The 22,774-nt window shown below is 46.9% G+C and overlaps 1 protein-coding gene and 1 long non-coding RNA gene across 2 annotated transcripts in view; both read right to left on the reverse strand.

Moving 5' to 3' along the window:
* The window catches only part of ROR1 (ROR family WNT receptor 1), a 142,360-nt gene extending 132,732 nt beyond the window's left edge, over positions 1-9,628 (reverse strand). Inside the window, exon 1 of the mRNA XM_085067415.1 lies at positions 9,384-9,628. Within this exon, the coding sequence (XP_084923541.1) occupies positions 9,384-9,486 (103 nt within the window). The 5' untranslated portion in view covers positions 9,487-9,628. The remainder of the gene's footprint in view (positions 1-9,383) is intronic.
* Positions 9,629-12,651: 3,023 nt separating this feature from the next.
* LOC146433618 (uncharacterized) lies at positions 12,652-18,642 on the reverse strand. Its single transcript, XR_014853652.1, has 2 exons — positions 13,851-18,642; positions 12,652-13,430 (listed from the first exon to the last, which is right to left on the reverse strand). It is a non-coding gene; the product is annotated as an uncharacterized LOC146433618 (long non-coding RNA).
* Between the last annotated feature and the right edge of the window lie 4,132 nt (positions 18,643-22,774).

Raw genomic sequence — 22,774 nt, forward strand, 5'->3', positions numbered from 1 at the left:
CTCACAATGTTTCAAATGATTTTACAGTTCTTCTGACAGATCTGTACACAGACACCTCTCAGCAAATTACATGGAATATATACACACTTAATCCCTCCTTGCACTGCTGAGACAGAATTCTTCCCCCCAGGCCTTTTCAGTTATTACAATTAGTCCAGGTGAAGTTACCCTTGATAATCTCAGGAGATAATAACTGGCAGGAGGAATAGGATAACAGAACATCCGACAATTACAGGGTTTGGGTAGGGGATTTCTGTAGAGCTGACAACAAAATAAACAACACCCAATGTACAAACCTGTGCAGGAGCCTGAACTCTGTGATTTTCCCAAAGCAAAGGCAGTGACAGCACTGCTGTCCCTGCTGTGACCCTGCTGGATGGGCTGTGCTGCCTGAGGCCACAGCTTCACTCATTTACTGACAGAGAACACCACCAGGGAAGGCTTTGGTGCTGCATTCTGTCAAACTGTTCCTGAAAAGGGGGATTGCTATAGAGCTACCCAGGGATTTTTAAAGCTGGGTGGGACCACTGGGCCAGAGGTATTCCGTGATAAATACATTAGAGACCAAAATATTCACCCAGCGCTTCAGAGCTCCAAGCCCAGAGTCTTCAGAATGGCCTTGGATGAGAGAACTAAACAGAACTGAGTCCTCTCTCTTGCATGACAGAAGAGAACATGTGCCAAAATGACAGCAGAGGTGTTGTCAGATGAAATGTTCAGATTCCCAAAAATCCTTGTAAAGGTGCCCTGCTCACAGGAGTCACTCCCACCATGAGATATTGTTGCCCAACCTCAAGGGCAAGGAAAAACAGTGAGTTTGCAGGTGGTCTCTCCTTCTTTATTGAAGAAATTCCCTAAAAATTCACTTTACCTGCTATCAACACTGAGACCACCTTTTCCTCCTTCCCCCAGTACCAACTCTCAACTTTTGAAGTTTTCAAGCCAGATCAAAGAACTTCCCCAGAACTATAAGGACCTACAGAAATGCTGAAAGCAGAGCCACAAGTGTGCTCAGAGTTAAATGTGGCTCCCCAGTGAAACCAGTCCAGGAAGGAAGGAATGGCCCAGTTCACTTAATGCCCAGCCTGCTCTGTCTCACCCTGAACAGCTCAACCAACAAAATATTGGTATTGACATTCCCTGGAGGTTTTCAGCCTGAAATGAGAGGGCTTGATCACACACCTCCTCATATCAGGACTGTATTCACTGCTGGGGAAAGTAGAGTCAGATTTTGAGAGAAATTTGTCAAAGTTCTGCACATAAAATACTCTCAAGTTGTGAACGTTTTACTACTGCTCAGGGTTCACTACACAAAGTCAGAAATACTCATTAGGATTTAAAAATAGATCAGTCACAAAGAGAGAATGCAAGAACATAAATCACATCCTACAAACAGGCTCTCAAAAGAAAAAGGGCAAATCAGATATCATCTCTCCCTCTATAACACCAGAAAATCAGGACAATATTTTCTTTTAATCCCATATGAAATATAATTTTGCTAATGACTAAGATTCCCCTATAGTGAGGGGATGCCTTTACAGCTTCTTCCCTTGCCTGGGCCTCTTTTTGGAGAATTTATGTAGCAGAGAGACTGAAAGAAGCAAAAACCCTTTAAGGCTTTTTACCAGGGTGTCCAAAGGCTTTCCTAAAGCTCTTTGCTGTAGCAAGAATCCAGTTTATACACAGGTAAAATGCTACTGTTCTTAATAGAGTGAATAACACATTTTTTTTCATCACAGAGCAACAAATCCTACACAGAAAAGACAACAACAACATCCAGCTTATGAGAACGACCCAAAACTCGGGAGAAAAGGGGTCTGCAGCTCCAGTGGTGCTCCACTGCTGCATCCACTAGAATGCATTCTGTTATCCCACATGAGGTTTCAATTATTCATCTCTTAATCAACTTCAGATTCACTTATTTAAAAGGATGCAATTTTAACAATAAATCTCATGGACAGTGTTAATTAAAAGCTAAATCTTGCCCTGAGCTGGACTTCCAAGGTCTATGAGAATGTTCACAGCCCATTTTTTTATTCCAGCATTGTGTCAGTTATTGAATTACAGTAAATTAAAAACACAGTGACAGAGCAATAGCTAAAATAAGTGAGGCTTGTTGCATCTCACTTACAAAGGTTGCCAGACTTGGGCTCTGTCAGGCTGCCAAGAAAAGTGAATGTAAAAGTCAGGGGCCCTCAGTTCAGAAACATCCTCTGGTGAGCATGAAGTGTTTCAGCCTCAGAGATGCCAGCAGGCAGAAGCAAAGGTCCACCACGAGCTATTCCTTGGCCTCCTGAAAGCATTTAATGATATAAATCCATCTTCCTGACAATCAGCAGGGAATTAAATGACCTCTTGTCACTGTAGGTGAAACACACTGAAAGCAGAGCTCAACGTGGTGCTCTCTCCACTCAGCACGTTTTGGAGAAAAAGAGATGTCTCCTTCATGCTACAGATTTTCATTAAATTCACAGAGAGATAATGTGTTTTATAAAGAAAAATCAAAACATATGGAATGAATAATTAACATACACCAAAAAAAATTTGAAAATGAAAACACACAGAATGTTGTTACTTATTCAGCACATCAAGTACTTCAGAGTAAACAAAACAATTATAAAGACACTTCCTTTCATTTGAAGCCAAGTTAATTTTGGAGAAGAGATGCTCACCCATGATAACTGACCCCTTACAGGAAAAACTGGGAGAGGCAAGAGCTGTTGTAAATACAGAGTAGACTGCACAGTGCTCAGATATACATTAACTCTATAATGGTGTCACAGGTGAGTGATATTCCCTGGGCAATGAGGATGATTCCCTCCACAGGGAGAAAGGTTGACAGAGGTTTTGCAAAATGGACCTCACGTGATCAAAACCAGATCTAATCTTAGTTCTAACAATGATTTTATTTTTTTTGTCATCTGACCAAGGTCTTCTTCTAGACACATCTCTGTGCTCGACATCACTTATCTTTGAGAACAGAATTACTGAAACTAAATCAAACAAATCCTCTCTCCAAGTTGTATGTTCCCCAAAAGTGGATGTCAACATGGTAAGAGCTAAAGGGCCTCATGAATTCTGAAATGAAGGCCACACAGATCCTAATGCCCCCTTCTCCAGCACAGAGGGATGTGTTCTCTCTCTGCAGGAGCAGCCATGGTGTTCCCCGTGGATCAGCTACACTGTAGGCACTCTCAGGCAGATTATTACACTCACACCACCCATCCTTTAAAGCTTGGCTTGGCATCTTCAGGGGAATTGGGCCACCAGAGCAGCTCCCTTTGCAGAGCAGTGATCACACTGTGGCTGTGGAAGTGCACATCCTTCCAGAGCCAATCTCAAGTTCTCAGGATAAGCAGAGCATCCCCTCCTGTGTTCCCAGTGGCTGGAGGGAATGTGTGAGGAGGTTATAAAGCTGCCGAGCGTTCTTCCCTCGCTTATCTCTGATCTCTCCATTTCCCATGGCCTGCTGCTCCAGCTCAGAGCTCCACCATCCCAGCTCCTTCCTGGAGCTGCCTGCAGCAGATGTTCAGGGCTCTGCTGCAGACAGACAGCATCTGGGAACGGGACAGGGGGACACACCAGGGACAGCCCTGGGAGGGAAGGAGCAGAAGGTCACAGGAAGCCCTCGTGCCATATCAGTTTCAACATATGACCTGAGCAGCTTGAAAAAAAGCTTTTAATAAAATGCAGGCTTCCCCTGGAGTCTGCAGTAACTTTTCTCAAGAACTCATCCAGTTATGAAACTTTCCCAGTGCATACTGGGATGGCAAAGTCCTATCTTAAAACTAGTCCCAAATATCTGTGGGTGAGTGAAAAAACATCTCTGTGCAGCACAGTTCAGCATCAGCAGGGCTTACAGAGACCATGCAACATCCACACAGAGTTACCAGCACTTCTGCTCGAGCCCCTGGGGAGAGTGGCTTGCTTGCACACATGGGGACTTGCCTTATTTATTTATTACTTCATTTCAGCTTTCTCTGACACAAAGACCAGACAGATTTTCTTTGCCTTCAATGTTCCCAAAGCACCATAAATAAGCCCAGGATCCCTGTCTCCAGTGACATCATAGAATCAGAGAATCCTGAGCTGGAAGGGACCCAAAAGGATCATTGACCCAACTGCTGCCCTGCACAGACACTCCAACAATCCCACACAGTCTCGGAGAGTGTTGCCCAAACACTCCTGGAGCTCTGGCAGCCTCAGGCTGTGCCCATTCCGTGGGGAGCCTGGGCAGTGCCCAGCACCCTCTGGGGAAGAACCTTTCCTGATCTCCAGGCTAACCCTCCCCTGACCCAGCCTCAGCCATTTCCCAGAGCCCTGTCCCTGGCCACAAGAGCAAAGAGATCAGGAAATCTCAGAAGGGCCCAGGTGGGTTGAGCCATGCCTGGAGCAGCAGCTCCAAACTGGCACATTCCAGCCGACACAGCACCAGCCCTTACCAACAGCAGAGATACAGGACATGTCCTGCATTTTTTGCTGGCCTTTACCCTCTCTGCTCAACCAGACTCCACACAGCTCTCCAAAGGGGTTTGTTAGAACATGGTATCAAGCACAAAACCTCTGTGGAACTCAGTGAAGTAACAAAGCAGCCTTGACCTGAGCTTTCTTCTGCTGCTGCCTTGGGCATGAACTCCATGTAATGACTTGTTGAGAAACCCCAGAGAAAGGCCAGCTCTGTGCACAGCCCTGCTGGAGCACAGCCCTGGCCCCACAGTTCATTTATCCCTGTCATCCCTCCTCTGTGGCAGTGCCTTTCTGCTCCTCTTGGTGACCACTCTGCACTATTTTTTCAGGAATCCTATCTAATAATCATCCTCCAGATCTGTGTCCATCCCACCAAAATGAGCCATGGTGTTCTTTCCACCAGCCCACAGCCACTTCCTTTCATATGCTGCCCTGCAGATTTACTTGGAAACAGTGGCACTGCAGTGTCTCCACTTCAGGAGGAGATCCTGGAAAGCAATCTTCCTCACCCCAGGATGCTGGCATGGAAGTGTGCTGAGGAGCCTGGGTTATTGCTTTCCTCACTGAAGGGTTCCTTTCTCAAGCTACTTCTTTTCCCCAAGCTGCCTGCCTTTGGCAGAGCACCATTTTCAATATCACATTGCATTAGGTTCCAAATATAGGCAAGTTCTTTTATTTTACATTATATTCCCTGGGGGACTTCAAAGAACTCTGCTATTAAAGAGTAGTAATATTTAGAGCTTTATTATTACATCACACACTAGTGATATATATTTAAGCAGAAACTATTCAATTTTTCCACCTTGGCAAACTTCACAGCCCTCCTGTCCATCCTGTCGTTTCAGCCCAATTAAATGACATTAAACATGTCCAAACCTCTCACAAGCCACACTCCTGGCAAGGACAGCAGTGGCTCTGCTTGTAAACAGACAGAAAAAAAATCTGTGACTTCCTCTACAGCACCTGACCAAATGAAACTTTACACCAAATGTAGAATTTCAGGAATTTTAAAGCACTTCATCATAAAGGATGTAAAACTAATCACCAAACCTACAGAGGCATCCTTCAGTATTTTATTTCCAAAGCACCACTGACAACAGCTTTCATTTATTCATTTCATTGTTGCTCCATTTATAAATGAGCAGATTCTTTGACTTTCAATATCTCCTTGATTACAATGGGAAAAAACAACAACCCCCCCCCTCAAAAAAAAAAAACCAGGATGTCAAAAGCCCTACAAAATCACTTTATTAGTCAACTGTTTGGCCCTGGGGCAGCCCCAAACAACCCAGAATTTCTTTAAGCTCAGCTTTAGGGAGTTGGTTTCAAGACACAGCCTGGGTTTGCTAGTCGTTAAAAGGAGAAACCTGGATGAAAGGCAGCATCTTCACAGCAAAATAACTTCATTTGCTATTAATTTCAGTGTTTCAGCACGGAGGCGTCTCTGTCAGAATGCAGGCTGGGTTATCCCCGTCACACCTCCACCTCGGCACGGCCGGGTGTGAGACTCTCCAGCTGTGCCAGGGCTGCTGCCGCGATTGCTTCGGCTCAGGGAGCGACTTCCCGGGGGAAATAGCAGCACCCATCACCGGGATACCTCCAGCAAGGTGAGAACATCACAGCGAGACAGGAGGACAAACAGCAGGACTTTGCAGCAGGAAACAACTGCAGCTCACAACCAAGCAGATTCCTAAAAGCTGTTTGAGACGAGACATTTCAAAAACATGCACGACTGTGTGAACATCGAATTTGCAATTGAGGATGACTGAGGGTTTTTTTCCAGGGCTTGGGGAAGGAAAGGTTTACACTTTTCCTTTTGTCTGAGTTAACTTTCTACATATTTCTGGCTTGCAAGACAATCGCCGTGTGTAAAGCAGCTGCATTTAGTTAGAGACTTTTTAAAGGAGTTTTCAACTCTGAGGTGCTCTTTGGAGTCCCAGCAGACTGCTGGATTTCTACATCTGTTTCCAAAAAGCAGGATCCAGTGTCACACCTCAGGGAAACTTTTTTCCCCTCTTTGCCTGCTTAAATCCATGCACAAGCTTGAAAATACTCCCCTGCCCTGCTCTCATTTGCAATGCTTTAAATCCCTGTGAGGACATAATTAACACGGCAGTTTCAGTAGGAGTTAATTATAGAAACAAAGAAACGATGTCCTGAAGATAATTTGTTGCTACTTCAAGCCACTTTTGTCAAGAAATACAAGGTTGCCATCTCAAACAGGGACATCTTCTCTCATCCTCTTAGAGGCTTAAGGCAACAAAAGCATTTTGTTTGTTTTTAAACTCATTCCTGGATAGTGGCTGAAGCAGCAGCCTGTGACCTAGAGATGAAACAATTAACCACAGGGACTAATCAAGAGCTGTGGAACTTTATCTCACAACTTTCAAGGAAATCAGCAGCACCCCTACAATCTAAAACACAATCTCGAAATCTGTGGGTTTACTACATACTTTTAAAATGTTTTTCTATTATTCACATTTCTGTCACACTGACTCCTCACAAAGTTACATGATCTGGAGGAACAACGATCAAGCTGAACTGGGAATATCCAGAGCCACATCCTGCAAAAAAATATCCAAGCTGGAGAGTTCCTGTTCCTTACATTGACATTAACTTTGTGCTTTTATTTGGAACACTTGGGGCAGCCCGTGAGCACCCTTGGGAAGAGCACGAGTTAAAGGCAGTGTGAATGTACAAAGCTTTTGGGGTTGTTTTGCTCCCTGCAAGGAAAGGTCATGGACAAAAAGGCAGCAGCAGGAGACAGTGGTCCACATTCTCTTTCTGAAAATGTCAGGGTTAAAGGGTAGGGGCTGGAGATTCTGTATGGGTTGGGTTTCTGATGGAGCAAAATCTATTTACCCAACCACTACAGTCACCTTAAAGAAATTTGTGAAACATTTTAGAACAGGCTTTTTCTTTGATTTTTTTTTTTTTTTAGTTAGTATTAGATATTCAGGTTCCCTTATTCTTCCACAAAACCTAGTTTGGGAGAAAACATAGTATGTGGTTGTACCATGTGATAGATGTTTATCTATAAAAAAAGTAAATAAATCCCTTGATCTGCCCATGAATCCACACGGTAAGCGTTTGCCAAAGATATTACTTAAAATACAGGAAATACTTCACTGTGGAAAGTAACTGTTCATAATCCCAGATCCCAGTCCAGGTTGGAAGGGAGCTGGAAAGATCACCTGGTCCAGCCTTTTGTGGGAAAGGGAGCCTGGCTGAGATTATCCAGTCTCCTCTTGGAAACCTCCAGCAGTGGGGATTCCACCACATCCCTGGGGTGATCATTCCACTGAATTATTGTCCTCACTCAAAAAAATGCTTTCTTATGTTGAGATAAATCCCTCAGTGAATTGTACTGCAATGACCAGATTAACAGTCATAGATAAAGGTGAATTCATCCTCTGATAGATATTCCCAGCAGAATTCACAGTAAACAAGAAATGGTCAGTTTTGGACCCAATGTGATCAGTTGCTTTATGTTCATGGGGTTTTGTTTTTCCCTTCCAGGCTCTTTGAAACATGCAAAAAATTCATATGACCCTAAAGCTTTGAAATTATCTGAAAAACAAGAGGGAAAATGACCTTTTTTCCCCTTCTAAAAACACAGCTATTTGTTAAGCGCACACAGCATTCCCTGGAGACACTAGAAAACAACTTTTGAAAGTTTTCCCATTGAGATGTCATGAAGAATTCCAACCCCAAACCAGAACTCATCCAGCCATTGAATCTGCACCACGAGACTCCTGTGAGCCGCGCTGGGACATCGGGAAATCATTCAAACAGATCCATTCCCCCACACACAATCCCAGGAATTGCATCCTTGGGGACACGCTGGAGCTCCGGGAGAAATCCAGGCACAGGGATATGGACAAGAGAGTTATATCTGGTAGCCACAAGCAATTCTTAAAGGCAGTTATCCCTCTTTATTTACAATTTGGGTGTAATTTTGGCTTTTTCATCAACTTTCTCTCTGTAGCATTCACTTTCCCCCTTTCTTTGAATATTAAATACAGCCATATTATCAAGCAGGGCTTCTCAGAGGTGGCTTGTGATTTAAGCAATAAAACCCTCCGGAGGAGCCGGAGCTCACGCATTTCCAACTCTTGCCGAAATTCTCATGCAGGCGTCCAAAAACACTGCTCACTTTTTACTGACTTGGCCTGAAGGACGCAGTCCTTGCCCAGCTCCAGCTATCCCGATTCCAAAGTCTCTTTCTGCCTGGTTTACACGTAAATCACTGGCAAAAAGGCTGGAATGAGAGCCCTGATCGAACGCAAGGATCGCGGGGTAACTGTCCGTCGCTAACAACAAAACCGAGACGCTTTCTTTTTGTGGAGAAGAAATAAATAGATAAATAAACAAACATTTTTTAGGAATACAAGCGGGGTGAGATGGCAAAACATGCCCTCAGAGCTGGATCCGAGGGACAAGTGTGATAACACACCTCGGGCACCATCAATCACGGACCGCAAAGCGGGACCGCCTGGCTATGTTACTGGCCCCAACACTCGCAAAGAGCTTTTTTACGAAGCAATTAAACACAGATAGAGTACAAACCCCCGAGCTGGTTAGCGGGAGGCGGCGCGGGGGCAGCACTGGAGCCGCCGGGCTCCCCTCATTGCCGCCGGGCTCCCCTCAGCGCCGCCGGGCTCCCCTCAGCGCCGCCGGGCTCCCCTCAGCGCCGCCGGGCTCCCCTCATTGCCGCCGGGCTCCCCTCATTGCCGCCGGGCTCCCCTCAGCGCCAGGTTCCCCCATTGCCGGGCTCCCCTCAGCGCCGGGCTCCCCTCACTGCCGCCGGGCTCCCCTCAGCGCCGCCGGGCTCCCCTCAGCGCCGCCGGGCTCCCCTCAGCCGGCCCCGCTGCCCTCATCCCGCCCGGGCTCCCCTCAGCGCCGCTCCCCCTCACCTTGCGTGGCGTCCCCGGGCTCGGCGCGGCTGCCCGCGCGCAGCAGCAGCAGCAGCGGCAGCAGCAGCGGGAGGCTCCCGTCCGCGCCGCCCGGCTGCTGCATTCCTGAGCCGGCGCTGCTCCCGCATCCACCGCGGGGCCGCCGCTCCTCCGTCCCGCGCAGTGCCGGCGGGCGGGGAAGGCGGCGCGGGCGGGGAGGGAGCAGAGCAGGGCCGCCGCCGCCCTCAGCCCTCAGCCCTGCCCGCTGTCAGCGCCCGGCGTGCGCTGCCCGAGCCCGCAGCGCCCCCTCGCGGCTCCCCTCAGCGGCCTCAGTCCCCTCAGCCCGCGCCGCCATTTTGTCCCGCTCAGGGCCGGCGGCGCCGCGGAGGAGCTGCCCCGGGGCGGCCTTGACGGAGCTCCGAGGGGAGCTTTCCTTCCCCTTTCCCTTCCCCTTCCCGAGGGTCTGCCCCTCATACAATCCCTGCGGGATTGACGCATTTGCGGGGGGAACCCTCTGCACAGAATCGCCTCAGAGGTTATCCAGTCCAACCTGTGACCAAACACAGAATCGTAGAATCGAGTTGGAAGGGATCACAGCGGGTAATTTGGTCAACCTCCCTGCTCCAACATCCCAGAGCATGGGATTGTGTTTAGAGGGTTCTGGAATATCTCGTGAGGGAGACTCCACACCCTCTCTGTTCAGTGCTCAGTCACTGCCCAGGGAGGATTTCCATCCCTTCCCAAGAGTCTGCCCCTCATACAGTAATCACAGTCTGTGGGATTACTGTAGATCCCACAGGGTTTCCATCCCTTCCCCTTCCCAAGGATCTGCCTCTGATACAGTAACCGCAATCTATGGGATTATTACACTTGGTGGGGAACATTTCTCACAGAAATCACAGAATCGTTGAGGTTGGAAAAGACCTCCAAGACCATCAAGTCCAACCTGTGACCAATCCCCACTTTGTCAACCAGACCAGCCCCCAGACATGCTTTCCCCTCTCTCTGGTGATCAGAAACTGAGTTTTTGGGAAGCAGGGTTGGAATTCCCTCCTTCCAATGGTGGACAACAGTTTTGCTGGAGGTGGAGGACACTGCCAAAGCGGGCTGAAGCTCCTAGGAGTGATAATTACTTTCCATCCAGAAGAATGATCACATTCCTGGGATGCTTGGGTTAGGTTTAGGATTTCAAAAGTCAGCAACTGTTTAATAAAAAGCTCATAAGCAGAGTGGAAACAAGGACAAGATTAAAGCAATTTCCTCCTCACTTCCTGCTAGATCAGATCCCTTAGGCTTTTCTTCTGCCATATGAATCTTGTATTTCTTGTCAGACACTAGTAGAACTTCAAGAGGAGGAAGAAACCCAGATAAACATCTGGCTGCGTGTTAGGGGAAGGAGGTTGAGGTCTGGAACCACCTTCTCCTCACACATAAAAACCTGCACATATTCCTCCTCTCACCAGCCAGGAAAAAGACAAGAGATTATCTATTTCCTCGGGCAAACTGACCAATAAACAAACAAGCAGGGTTGAAATGAGCAAGGCGAACTAAGCTTGATGTGTTTTAGGATCTGGTGTGACATGTGGAAGGGACTGTCACCTGCTGGGTCCTGGGTGGCTGCGTTTGTGCCAGTTCAGGTCCTTGAAGCACCTTGAAGCACCTTGAAGCAACCCCAGCCCAGGTGAACAAGGCAGCCCCAGCTCCAGCCAGGATCATCAGACAGTTCAGAGTGGTGAGGCAGGTCTGAGATCAAGCTGAGAAATCAACACCAGCTCAGGGTCTGTTCGTCAGGAGCCATTCCAGCAGCACTCCCAGGCACAGTGAATTCACAGCTCAGTGGTTCTGGCAGGTAAGCAGGGAAGTCAATCCGTGCCTCAGCAGGGCCCACAGCCACCGGGATGCTGCAGGGACAGACTGAGGGGAGCAGGCTGAGCTCAGAGAGAGCCCTGGGCAAGGTGAGGCTGGGGCTGCAGATGAGCAGGTCAGTCATTGAGTGCCCTCAGGGGCTGACCCTTCCCCTGGGGACACGGGAATACCGGGAATACCGGAGCTGTGCCGGCGGGAAGGTCAGGCGTGCAGCTGGGATTGCAGCAGCCCAGGCTTGCCTGCCCTGACCCTGGGAAGTGACATTTCAGGTTAGCTCTGACTGATCTAACACCTCCTGTGTTTCCTTGTGTTCACCCGGGCAAGTCCATTCAACAAACCCTCAGTGAGGGAGACTGGGAACGATATTCCCCAAATCAGCCACTGGGTCCAGTTCAGTTCCCCACAGCTGCTGGGGTGTTGGATCCAGCACAGGTGAGTGGGACTCTTCTCCAGAGTCTCCACTGAACCACTGCTCTTGGCAGCAGCTGCTGTTACACCTCTTCAGCTGGAACACAAAACTGTTTCCTTCATCTCTCTGAAGTAAGATGTCCATGAGATCCAGATTCCTCTGAGCTGGGCACAGGGATAACCCACTAAAGACAGAAAAAAAGTCCATGGTAGGCACAGAAACTAAATGGAGATTCTCCGAGTTTCCATTTAGCTTCGAAGTTTTTGCTACATGCAGCATGAGAGGATAAATCATTTATAATTAAAAAACAAACCACTTATTTTTAGCTGCAAATCTACCAAAGTGCATGCAATTAGCAGATATAAATCACTTCCTGGCTCGCAGACTGTTCAGCACAGCACATAAATGAAAGTTAAAACATACGTTTGGGGAATACGTGGTACATCTGCTCTCAATCTGCAGCATTTGGAAATCAATACAAATATTCTCCCTGCTTTAACATGCTGCAGTCTGTCATCCCACAGTGGAAGGGCTAAAAATATATTAAACAAAGGGACTGGAGTGAACACAGCCCTGAAGACCATCAGATCCACAGTGATCTGATGGCAAAAAGAATTCGAGGTAGGGATAAGCATTGGCTTGGGAGGACAAATTAGAGTTTCTCCTCCGTGGTCTCAGGATGCTTGGGGGATGAAGTTAAAGCTTCATCACATAAAGCTTCAGAAGGTGACTCTGGGGAGAAGAATCAACCATTTGATACATGTCCACATATTTTAAAACAACGACAGGCTTGTAGTCAATATCTTGGTGGAATTAGTTCCCGCAGGGAAAATGTATTATCCACAAAACTTTCTTATTCTTTTTTTTTTCTTTTTTTCTTTTAAACAAAAGATAGCAAAGAAGCTGTCTGGGAATGATTTGTAAGTACAATAAACCTCACAAGAGGATGATAAGCAAAGTATTGTAAGAGAATCGTGTCAGAAGTACAGCAAAATAAAAGAGAAACATTACACATTTGTAGTTACTGACAATGTGTGTTCTTAAGTATCATGTCACATTAGAAAAGAATCCTTGTTTTCCTTTCCAGCTTTCACTAATATTCCTATTAATCTGTACCAGATTTTCTGATTCCACCATTTAAAGCCATATCCATCACCCTTTGCCCACTTGAAATTCAACTGGAATTACACCACTGTGTTCCAGAGTGGAAGCTGGAAGTGAGTTTAGAATTTCCATGGATTCCTAGAATCTGTGCATCCATGGCAAGACCATGTGTTAACCTGATTTCACCATGGATTTTTAATCATAAGGTGGAAAACAACAATTGCTGTTACTTTTTAAAGATGGAAGATTTGGACATAATTTACACTGAGTTCTTTAGGAAGATAATTCTGTCTAACTCAGGTAAAAACATTGTCCACTTGATGCCAGCTTTGTTTTCCAGTGGAATTTCAGGAGCAAGTGCAGCATAAATAATATGTTTCTTTAAAAGGGACAGGAGATATGAGAATAAATAATTTTATCCTGAAGGTCAGGATCAGGCTGATGAGGAGGAGATGCATTTGTGCCAGTCTGCAACTGCTCTGTCTCCTCAGGTGGAATTTTTCTTTGCTTTCAGAGGAAAGAGAAGGATCAGTGAGCCATAGGGAACGTGGCAGGGAGCAGTGGCAGGGTCAGGGGACAGGTGTGGCCCTGGGGAATGACACAGGGAGCATCAGGAGGTGCAGGTCAGCCTCCTTCAGATCGTTTAGTTCAGTCTATGGTCTGGGAGTACTTTGCAAATTGGCAGAAAACTGTGGGAAAGATGAAAGGAAAAGCCTTGAAATAGACCACAGTTCTTTCATGTGTGTATTACCCTGGAATTTTATATATATAAATAAATATATCTATATATTTATACCTCAGGAAGACTCTGTTCTTTACATCCCTGAATTACAAACCTCCTTAATACATAATGTCACCCTTCTGGGAAAAGGAAGGTGACACAATGGGACAGAAACACCAGCAGCTGCTTAATAACACATGCAAATACTGGCACACTTATTGCACATTATTTTTGTTGTTGTTATGACTTTGTTTATTGAAGTGGCACCGCAGCCTTTCATTACATTTGACATCCATTGTCAAATGGTGCTTTGGAAGTGTTAATTGAAGGAGCAGACATGGTGCAGTCGCTGGGAGAAGTTTGTAAAGCAACACTTCCAAACACTCACCCAGGCTGGGCATCCACTCTTCAGGTGCTGAGCTTTGTGGTCATCCTTAGGGAGGAAAGAGTTGTAATTATTTGATGTCATTAGCCCCAGAACTGAGTCTGGAAAAGAAGGGGATGGATTCACAGCTCAGTTTGGCCATGACCAAGTTGTCCTTTTGTAAAACATCTCAGGTAATTGCAGGTGAAACTGCTCTCTAACTTCCAAGTTTCTCACACAGAGTTTGTTTGCTTCTTCCAAAAGGAATCAACCAACTCCATCCTCAAAAAATCTGATCCAGAAAGAAGGCTGTTAAGGCAATAGTTGGGAAAACTGAACCAATATTACACCCAATTGTCATAATCCATCACTTCACACCATTTGCAGGGATCCCCAGCCCCTCCTGCCAGGAAGGATCAGAGCATCCTCAGGATGAACAAGGAGATTTCAGCACCTTCCTAAACATTCTCATCTTTGTGGCCAGGTGTGTGAGGCAGTCAGGTACTTCAATCATTAGAGGAAGGAGAACATCACCATTTCTGCAGCAGAAAAGCAGATTCCAGAGCTGGTGGATTGACAGATTAATAAGAAGGCCCCTTGTCTGCCTTTACAATTTATTTACTTGCAAGCCTACACAGGGATTTTGTGAAGGATCTGGCATCTTAAACAGGTTTTTATTCCAACAACATTTCAAATCACCTTTAAGACTTCCAATTAAGACGAACAACTGGGGACCCATGGGTGGAATTTGCATGGAAGTTAGCAGGGGCTTGGCAAAGCCCTGACAGCAGGGTTTAGGTATCAGCTTTATAGACTTGTATTGTCCTATCTAACATCTCGTATTTTCCACTCATTGTGCATGTAAAACTTTTATTGCTATCAGCATGAGTTTAGCACAGCACTAACCCAGAGATGTGCCCCGAGGAGCCAACATGAGCTGAGGTACCCCATTCACTTGAACTGGCTGCACTAAATCTTGGTGGTGAATGTTTGGTTTAGTTCCCCCATAAACCTCGTCTGCAGGATTTATATATTTTGGCTCCCTTTATTTTGACTCTGGTGGCTGAATTTGCACTGGGCTCAAGTGACTGCAATCCCAGTCCCAGCAGCAGCAAAGCTGCAGCACAGCAGGGATTTCTCCTTGTGTAAATACAGGGCTTTGTCTGGTGAGATGCTGAGGGCACTGCCTTGGTGGAGTTTCAGGGGGATCCCGGAGAGCTCAGCACCTCCAGGGAGAAATTCCAGCCCCTGCAGTGACCAAACCCCCCAAGTGTGTCTGTGGTCCCTCTCTGTAGCCCTTTGTCCCATCACAGCACACACTGCATCTACTTATCTCCTTGTGGATCACAAACACTGAAATGTTTATTTTCCTGTGTTATGAAAGCACACTTCTATCTGCAACAAAAAATTATGTCAATTGTGAAGATGATAAAGATGTTTTTCCCTCTAAAGCTCTGTGAAATTTAGGTTTTTTGTCACATGGGTGTGGGGGTTTTAAATAGTTTTTCCATAATGGCTTCAGTGGGATCTCTTAGTTCTTTTCCTTTATTTAGAGTTGATTTTTTAAAAAATCCGTTTCAATTCCAGTGAAATTGTCTCTGATCTGATAAAGGAGATGAAGTCACTGCACAGGCTTACTATTTTATTTCCATAAGGTTTGAAAGTTTTGTTCCCTGCAGTGTTTTGGAGCCCAGGAGTATTCATCTGTTTTGTAAAAGGAAAGTTCTACGGAACAACATTTGGTCACTGTTGTCTGAATTTCATTATTCTGTTCTCCAGACTAGCAGAGGGGAAAAGTGCAAGTTAGCTGGGTCACAGTCTGAAATGTGAGAGCAGTCAACTTTTTCTGAAGTTTATGGGAATGAAAGGAAATTTAATACTGTTCAAAAGAAAGATTTAAAGTTGCATCATGTGAAAACAATCGGAGAAGTTTAATCCCGAGGTCTTGGGTTATTTGGTAACTTACATGACCATTTGTCAGCCTGCAAAAGATGAAGTTGGCTTTGCCTCTGTTAACAGTTGGCCTCTGTTTTGGAGTGGTTTTGCAGTGCCAAAGGAACAAACAGGAGTTATAGTGGGTTTATAGACCACTACTCGTTCTATTCTTCTCCATCCTTTCAGCTGCTGCCACTCTGCTCGGCTCCGTGGGCTGCCAGCGCGGATCTCCCACCGCTCTGGGAACACGTGCTGACAAGCCTTTCATGGCACAGGGGCTGCAGGGCCTGACAGCTTCTCAGACTTCTCAAAAGCTGAATACATATCCATAATTTAACCTTTACCTCTCAGCCTGCTCCAGGCCTCATACATTGCATTGTATGTGGAATAAAAGCCATGGGACCCTGGGATGTAACTGAATACTTAATGTTTGGTAATGTTTCCAGTGTATCATTTATGCTAAAGGATGTTGATGGAAACATTCTTTACATTTAGATCAGTTTCTGTGGAGCAAATTGAAGTGAAAATCTGCAGAGCTTTGAATGCATAAAAATTAGAGAACTTTTTCCAGAGTGTTCCAGCACGAATTCCATCACATAACTCTTAGCAAAGTCTTTTGCTGTTAAGAAAATTCTCAGGAATTGTAGCCTGAGCCTCCCTGTGTCATCTCCTCCTGCCATGGATAATCCTCCACGGATTTGGCATTGGCGCCTTCTGTGTTTGACCACAACTCTGCAGAGATTTAAAATCATGGGAATCATTATTAAAGGGGGAAAAATGGCATCAAAACAAAGACAGCTTGGTGTTGAGGGACATTTTAAATATTGATTTGAGGGAGTTGAGTCCCACAGGAGTAACTTTTAAGCAGATTTTTGGGGTGTCCACGGGGCTGTGGCTGTGTAGCTGCTGTGCAACTGGACAAGCTGAGGTTTAATCCATTTAACTCGGGATGGAGCCTCTTTCCCTGTGTTTCTTGGAGCAATTAATCTATAAGTTGCTTTTACCAGCTCTGAAAATAGGGGTTTATGTGGTTTCTTTTTCACCTGAAGATTCAGTAACTCCTCAGACATCCATGCTGGAGCTTGTGAAGTCTTGTGTTCCTACACAGAACTGCAGAAAAGAAATGGAATCCAGAGCAGAAAAATACTGGATTTTTGTGTGTGTGTATGGAGAAGATGGTCAGTTGGAAAACTGTGAAGGAGACTAAAAAGGAGGAAAAGCTGAAAACAAAGAAGGGAAAGAGGAGAAGAAACTCCAAAAGTTAAGATGAAAGATCCAATTGCAGTGAGCTACAAACCATTGTGCACCATTGTGAGGAATTAGTGCATAGTGAGAGGAATCTGTTGCACTTCCCTGGATCTAAAAAACAATTTCTGTGAATTCCCAGTGGTGTTTGCTGCTTAGCATCAGCACAGCTGGTCATGGCAGAAGAAATCAGGAGCTGAGGTGTGCTCTGTACCTTGCTCTACACACAGTAAGTTCCACAGACACACACAGGGACATTCTGCTGCTTGGTGGCTTTTCAAGGCCTGTATCTAAAATTGAAAAATACAGCCCAGCTGCTTCTTATAAGACATCTACAGCAGTCACTTCAAAGCACAACCTACAAGAGCTGCTTAAAAATTGCCTTTGATTCCCCCTGATAGAGAGCTCACCAGGGCAGCCAGGGAGCTGAAACCACAAATGGCTAATTTCACTTTTGCTGCTGTTTAATTTAAACTGATTTATTCTGTCCCTTTTCTTTTTCTTTTTTTTTTCTGAGAAAGCATCAAAATAAAACGTCTTACATTGCACATTCCGCCATAAATGTTATCATCAGTAAATGCTTAAAATGCTGCCAGGAGCTGCACTGTCCCACCTGCTGCTGGCAGGGAGACACTAATTAACAGCCCTGGACATGTTGCACATTTTTGCTTTGCAATAAAATAAAAAAAAAAAGGCTTCAATTTGCATTCAATCTCTCTACTTTCCATGTAACCTAAATATTGAATCTCCACAAAAGCAACAATTTTATCAGGAGGACACTCAAAGGTAAAAGCCAGTAAGTGTGGGGTAAGCTCTGACCTCTTGAAACTGGAGGGAGCTCAGGTACTCCTGAAAAAGGCACTTAACTCAGCCAAATCCATTTTAGCATCCCAATAAAGTCCCATTTAGCTATTTAAATAACACCTACATACTAATTAACTTCTTCAGCCTAAGCTGCACATAACTGATGCTTTCATTTTGCTTTGGAAAAGGCTGTGCTTCACCCTGGCACATGTAGGTATCTGAAACTAGGCAGGACCATCATTTAAATATATATATATATGTATTTTTTCCTCTGTCATCCAAACTCTCAAACAGCTGGAAATTCTTGTGAAGGGAGAAACACCTCTAAACAGCTGCTGAGTCAAATTAAACCCCAGCATAGTTTAAAAATCACATTATTTCCTTCTGTAGGAGCTGAGCAGCTGATTCATGCCCTCATAAAGCATCTTCTTGGAGGCTGACTGTAATTACAGAGCATCATAACACTTTTATCTTTAGGCTGCCCTGGGACAGCATGGATTTGCAGTGTTTGTCTCCAGCTTTTCACCCAGAGAGGCTCTTTGCAGACAGAAGGCAAAGTCCCTGTGCTCAGGAACTGTCCCAGGTGTCCCTGCTGGAGCTGAGCATTCCCGAGGCTCTCCCAGCCCCACCACGGGAGCTCCATGGCATTGGGAAAGGACACACATGCCTGGGAATTCTGTGCCAGAAACAGTACAAGCACTCTGCTCGTGAACTTCCTCAACTCCTCCGCTTCCCTCCAGCTCCCCCTGTCTCCAGGAGCAGCGGATGAACACGGAGCCAGATGATTCAAAGCTCTACACACTCACTTGCTCTCACACAGGGCTCGCTTGGCCTTTTATTCCCTCCACAGCTTACCTTTTATTCCCTTCCTTTGTGCTCTGGATGCAAGGAGGGACTGGAAAAAGAGGAGGCACCATGGGGATTCCCAATAGCAGGAATTCTGCAGCACAGCAGGAGCTGCAGCACTGCTGGAACTCACCCTGGGGCACCCAAACGGGAGCAGGGCATGGAAGGTCCTTCCTGCTGGCTTTTACAGAAGAGCAGAGGGAGCTGAATTGATCTGAAGCTGCTGTAAAGTCTTTCTAAGCCACGTCATGGTATCAGATAGAGCCATGAAGTGCAGCCAAACTCCTCCAGTGTTCATCTCATCCCTGCTGGTTCCAGAAAGTTTGAAATTATGGCAAATTAAATTGTCACAGACAGGTTTTTCACCAGCCTTTGCCTCGCTGTAGTAGAAGAGATTTGAAAGCTCATCCAGTCCCACCCCTACCAAGGGCAGGGACACCTTCCACTGTCCCAGGCTGCTCCAGCCTGGCCTTGGACACTTGCAGGATCCAGGGGCAGCACAGCTTCTCTGGGAGTTCCATCCCAGCCCCTCCCCACCTTCCCAAGATCCCATCTCTCCCTGCCCTCTGGCAGTGGGAAGCCATTCCCTGTGTCCTGTCCCTCCATCCCTTGTCCCCAGTCCCTCTGCAGCTCTCCTGGAGCTCCTTTAGGCCCTGGAAGGGGCTCTGAGTTCTCCCTGGATCCTTCTCTTCTCCAGGTGAACATTCCCAGCTCTCCCAGAGCAGAGGGACTGCAGCCCTGGAACATCTGATCACCATCATCACTCAGATCCACCCCAGCAGCTGCAGCCTTGGCTCCTCTCACACGCTGTCACACGAGGAGCCTGGATGAATTTCAGACCTGGACTGTTGCTCCTCACTAGGATTCCTCACTCTAATTAAAACTTAATTTGTTCCCTGCAATCAAGCTGAACGTGTGGAGCTGAATGTTCAGCCCTGGGAGGGTGGGAGTTTTCAGAACTCAAGTGCAGGTGGGGTGCTGGGAGCAGCACAGACCTTAAAGCCATTTCCCAGGATGGGGAATAGGGCTGTTACCCCTCCTAATTCTGGCTCACAGTCACAACCTGTGAAAACAAAGGCAGCAAAACCAAATCCCTCTCAGTTTTGGAATTTTATCCCTTCGAATCTCTGTATATTCCACCCCACTGCTCCCACCTCCATCCCAGCACCAGATCCTGATCCTGTCCCATTCTTACCATGCTTCCCTGACCTGGTCCTTCACCTGCAGTCCTTGGCCCCAGCCTGGCCCTGCTGCTTTCTGGTCCCAGCTCAGCATTTCTGGGATCTTCCCAGAGCCTCCCACAGCTGGGAAATGTGAGGGAATACCAAGGAAAGGGATACAAACTCTTCTGATGGTGGGGGAAAAGCGAGAGACTCTGGAACTTGCTGACATCCCTGCTCAGTGCCTGAAAACTGAGGGAACAAATGAGATTTGATTTGATTTGATTTAAATATTGGTTTCGTTCATCTGCTGCCACTTTCTCCACCTATGCCTGGGCACTGCTGTCAGTGCTGTGATGGGAACATGCCAAAGAACACATTTTTTTCAGTGGTACCTGCAAATTTTGCCCAAAACTCTATGTGCTGAAGATCTGGGGATTAGATTTTGGGTTTATCACATGGAATTACCTCACCAATAACAGCACCATACAGTGTTTTTCTGAACTGTTTTGGGTAGTCTCAAACCTGAGGTTTGTGCCAATATTTCTGCCAATCCTTGGGGACCAGCTGGGCAGCCTGTGCCTCGCCAAGGCTTCAGGGGTGCAGGGATTGTGACTGAATCCCGGAATTATTAATGAAACCACAACAGAGTGAGGTGTGGCAAGACTCTGCCTCAGCTGGAGGCAGCCCGAGCCTCTTTACCAGTGCTGCCATCTAGAGAGAGACAGTCCATCTCCAGGGTGGGAAATGCTCCAGAAAACCAGGATTTCAGAGCTTTTGTGCCTCAAGCACAAGGGTTCAGCCATGCCCCTTGTGCTGGGAGTCACCCTGGACTGATTCCTGCCAGCTCAACTCCTGGCCATGGCATCTCTGCACAGCCAGCCAGGCTGGGCCAAGGGAGCCCTGAGCACAGTTTGGGGCTGGGCTGAGCTCTGCTCCAGGCAGGGCTGTGGCTGCTCTTCCCAGGAAGCTCTTGGGATGTGTTTCCATCTCTGTGCCCAGAAATGAGATCTGCCTTACGGAAAGATTACAGCGCTGTGACTGCTGAGCCATCTGGATCTCATCAGGCTCCTCCAGGATGGGAGTCCTGAGCTTTGGCCTGGAGAGAGGCAGAGAAAGAGCAGGAAGCATTTTTTATGCAAATCTCCATCTGCAGAGGGGCTGAGTCTGTGCAAAGCCCTCGGTGGCCACGGCTTTGGCAAAGGCAACACATTAAGTACTGCATGGACCGACTGTGCTCCCTTGCTCCTGGGGATCCACCAGCATCCAATCCAGGAGTAGGAGAGGATTTCCTGAGAAAATCAGGACTAACTGAACTTCAGGAGTGTCCTGTACTTGGAGCTGCAGCAGTTATCCTGAACCTCCAGCCACTTCCCCTCCATGTGGCCTTAAAATCCCTGCAGGGATGGGGACTCCACCACTGCCCTAGGCAGCTGTGCCAGGGCTGGACAGCCCTTTTGGGGAAGAAATTTTCCCTAACATCCAACCTAAAGCTCCCATGGTGCAGCTTGAAGCCATTTCCTCTCATCCAGTTGCCAAGACCTGAGAGAGGAGCCCAATCCTCACCTGGTTCCAACGTCCTGCCAAGGAGTTGTGAGAGCATTTTTCGTGTCACAAAGCTCCAAATCCCATGAGCCAGACAGGCATGGGCTGCACAGGCGCAGATTGTTTGTCACAAGGAACAGGTAACAGGGGAATGGATCAGTTTGGGCTCCACTTTGCAGCACTTGTAGGTGTGGTGGGAAGGAGCAGCTGCAGGAACTGAGCTGAGCTAAAGCCATGAGAGCACAGGAAGCTTTGCCTCGCCTTCTGAAGGTGCTGAAAGAATTCGGGAGCCCCAGGAGAGGAGAGCTTGTGTGTCACCAGAGAGCTGTTAGCACCACCAGTCAGCACCAGGATGGGCAGAGAGCAGCTCTGAGCACTGTTTGACTGAAAAACACTCACAGTTCCATTTGGAGGAACCCAGGACTGACCTGCTTTGACAAGAGGCCAACCATAAACTCCAGGGTCACTTGTTCACACAATGCTTAAAAGGCAAATTAGAGCAGCCAGATTGGTTTTCCCCCACTAATCCCAGCTTCCTGGTTTAGTGCTGCAGCCAGCTGTGAGGGAAACCTCTGGAAGCATCCTGCCAAGGGAAGCCCTGGGTGAGACAGGACATGGCATGGAAAACACAGCTCTTCCAAACTTGGGCACAAGCTCTTCCCAGGTCCTACCTCGGCTTTTCCACTTATTTACATCTTGGGTTTGAGGGTTTGATCCACCCCACAGCAGAGCAGCTCCCCCAGCAGAACTGTCAGTGCACATGGAGCAGCAGAGACACCTCTCCTGTGCACAGCTGAGATTAAAAGCCTTTTGTGGTCACATCCAGTCTCCCCTGGCAGGGGTGCTGGCAGGTCGGGATCAGGGTGGGATATTCCACATTTCTGGAAAATAGAGCTGCTCCCTCAGACCTGCCCAGGGAGTTTCAGCCCAGGGCAGAAGATGGGGCATGGAGATTGCAGATTTGGGTGACAAAGGCAAGCAAACCAAGAGGGGACAGGACCTAAACTCATCCCACTGATCTGAGCACTTCCAGGGAAAGGGCAGGAGGATGCAGCTGCAAGTCCTAACTTCAAACAAAGCTACAGCTGTCTCCAAACTGACCCTATCTGTGCCCTTGGATAAGATATTGCACACTAATGCCTGCAAATCTGATTATTCCAAGGCTCTTACTGTCCATGTTCAACCAAACAAGCTCATCCAAACCAGGATAAAGTATTGGTGCTTCTTTCCCAGGAAAATTTCCAAGACAGAAAAAAAAAGCCTGTGAATTATTGAAGAATTTAGTGTCTCTATTATTCCTAGAGCTTTTTGTTTAAGCAAAAGCCAGGAGTCGACTTGCTGCTCCCAAGGAGCACCACACCCAACCTACTGGCAGCTCTGGGGACGCAGAGAAGCAGCAAAGGGGACAAGAGG

The sequence above is a fragment of the Lichenostomus cassidix genome, chromosome 8, assembly GCF_008360975.1.
Source record: "Lichenostomus cassidix isolate B80296 chromosome 8, HeHo_3.0, whole genome shotgun sequence".
NCBI lineage: Eukaryota > Metazoa > Chordata > Aves > Passeriformes > Meliphagidae > Lichenostomus > Lichenostomus cassidix.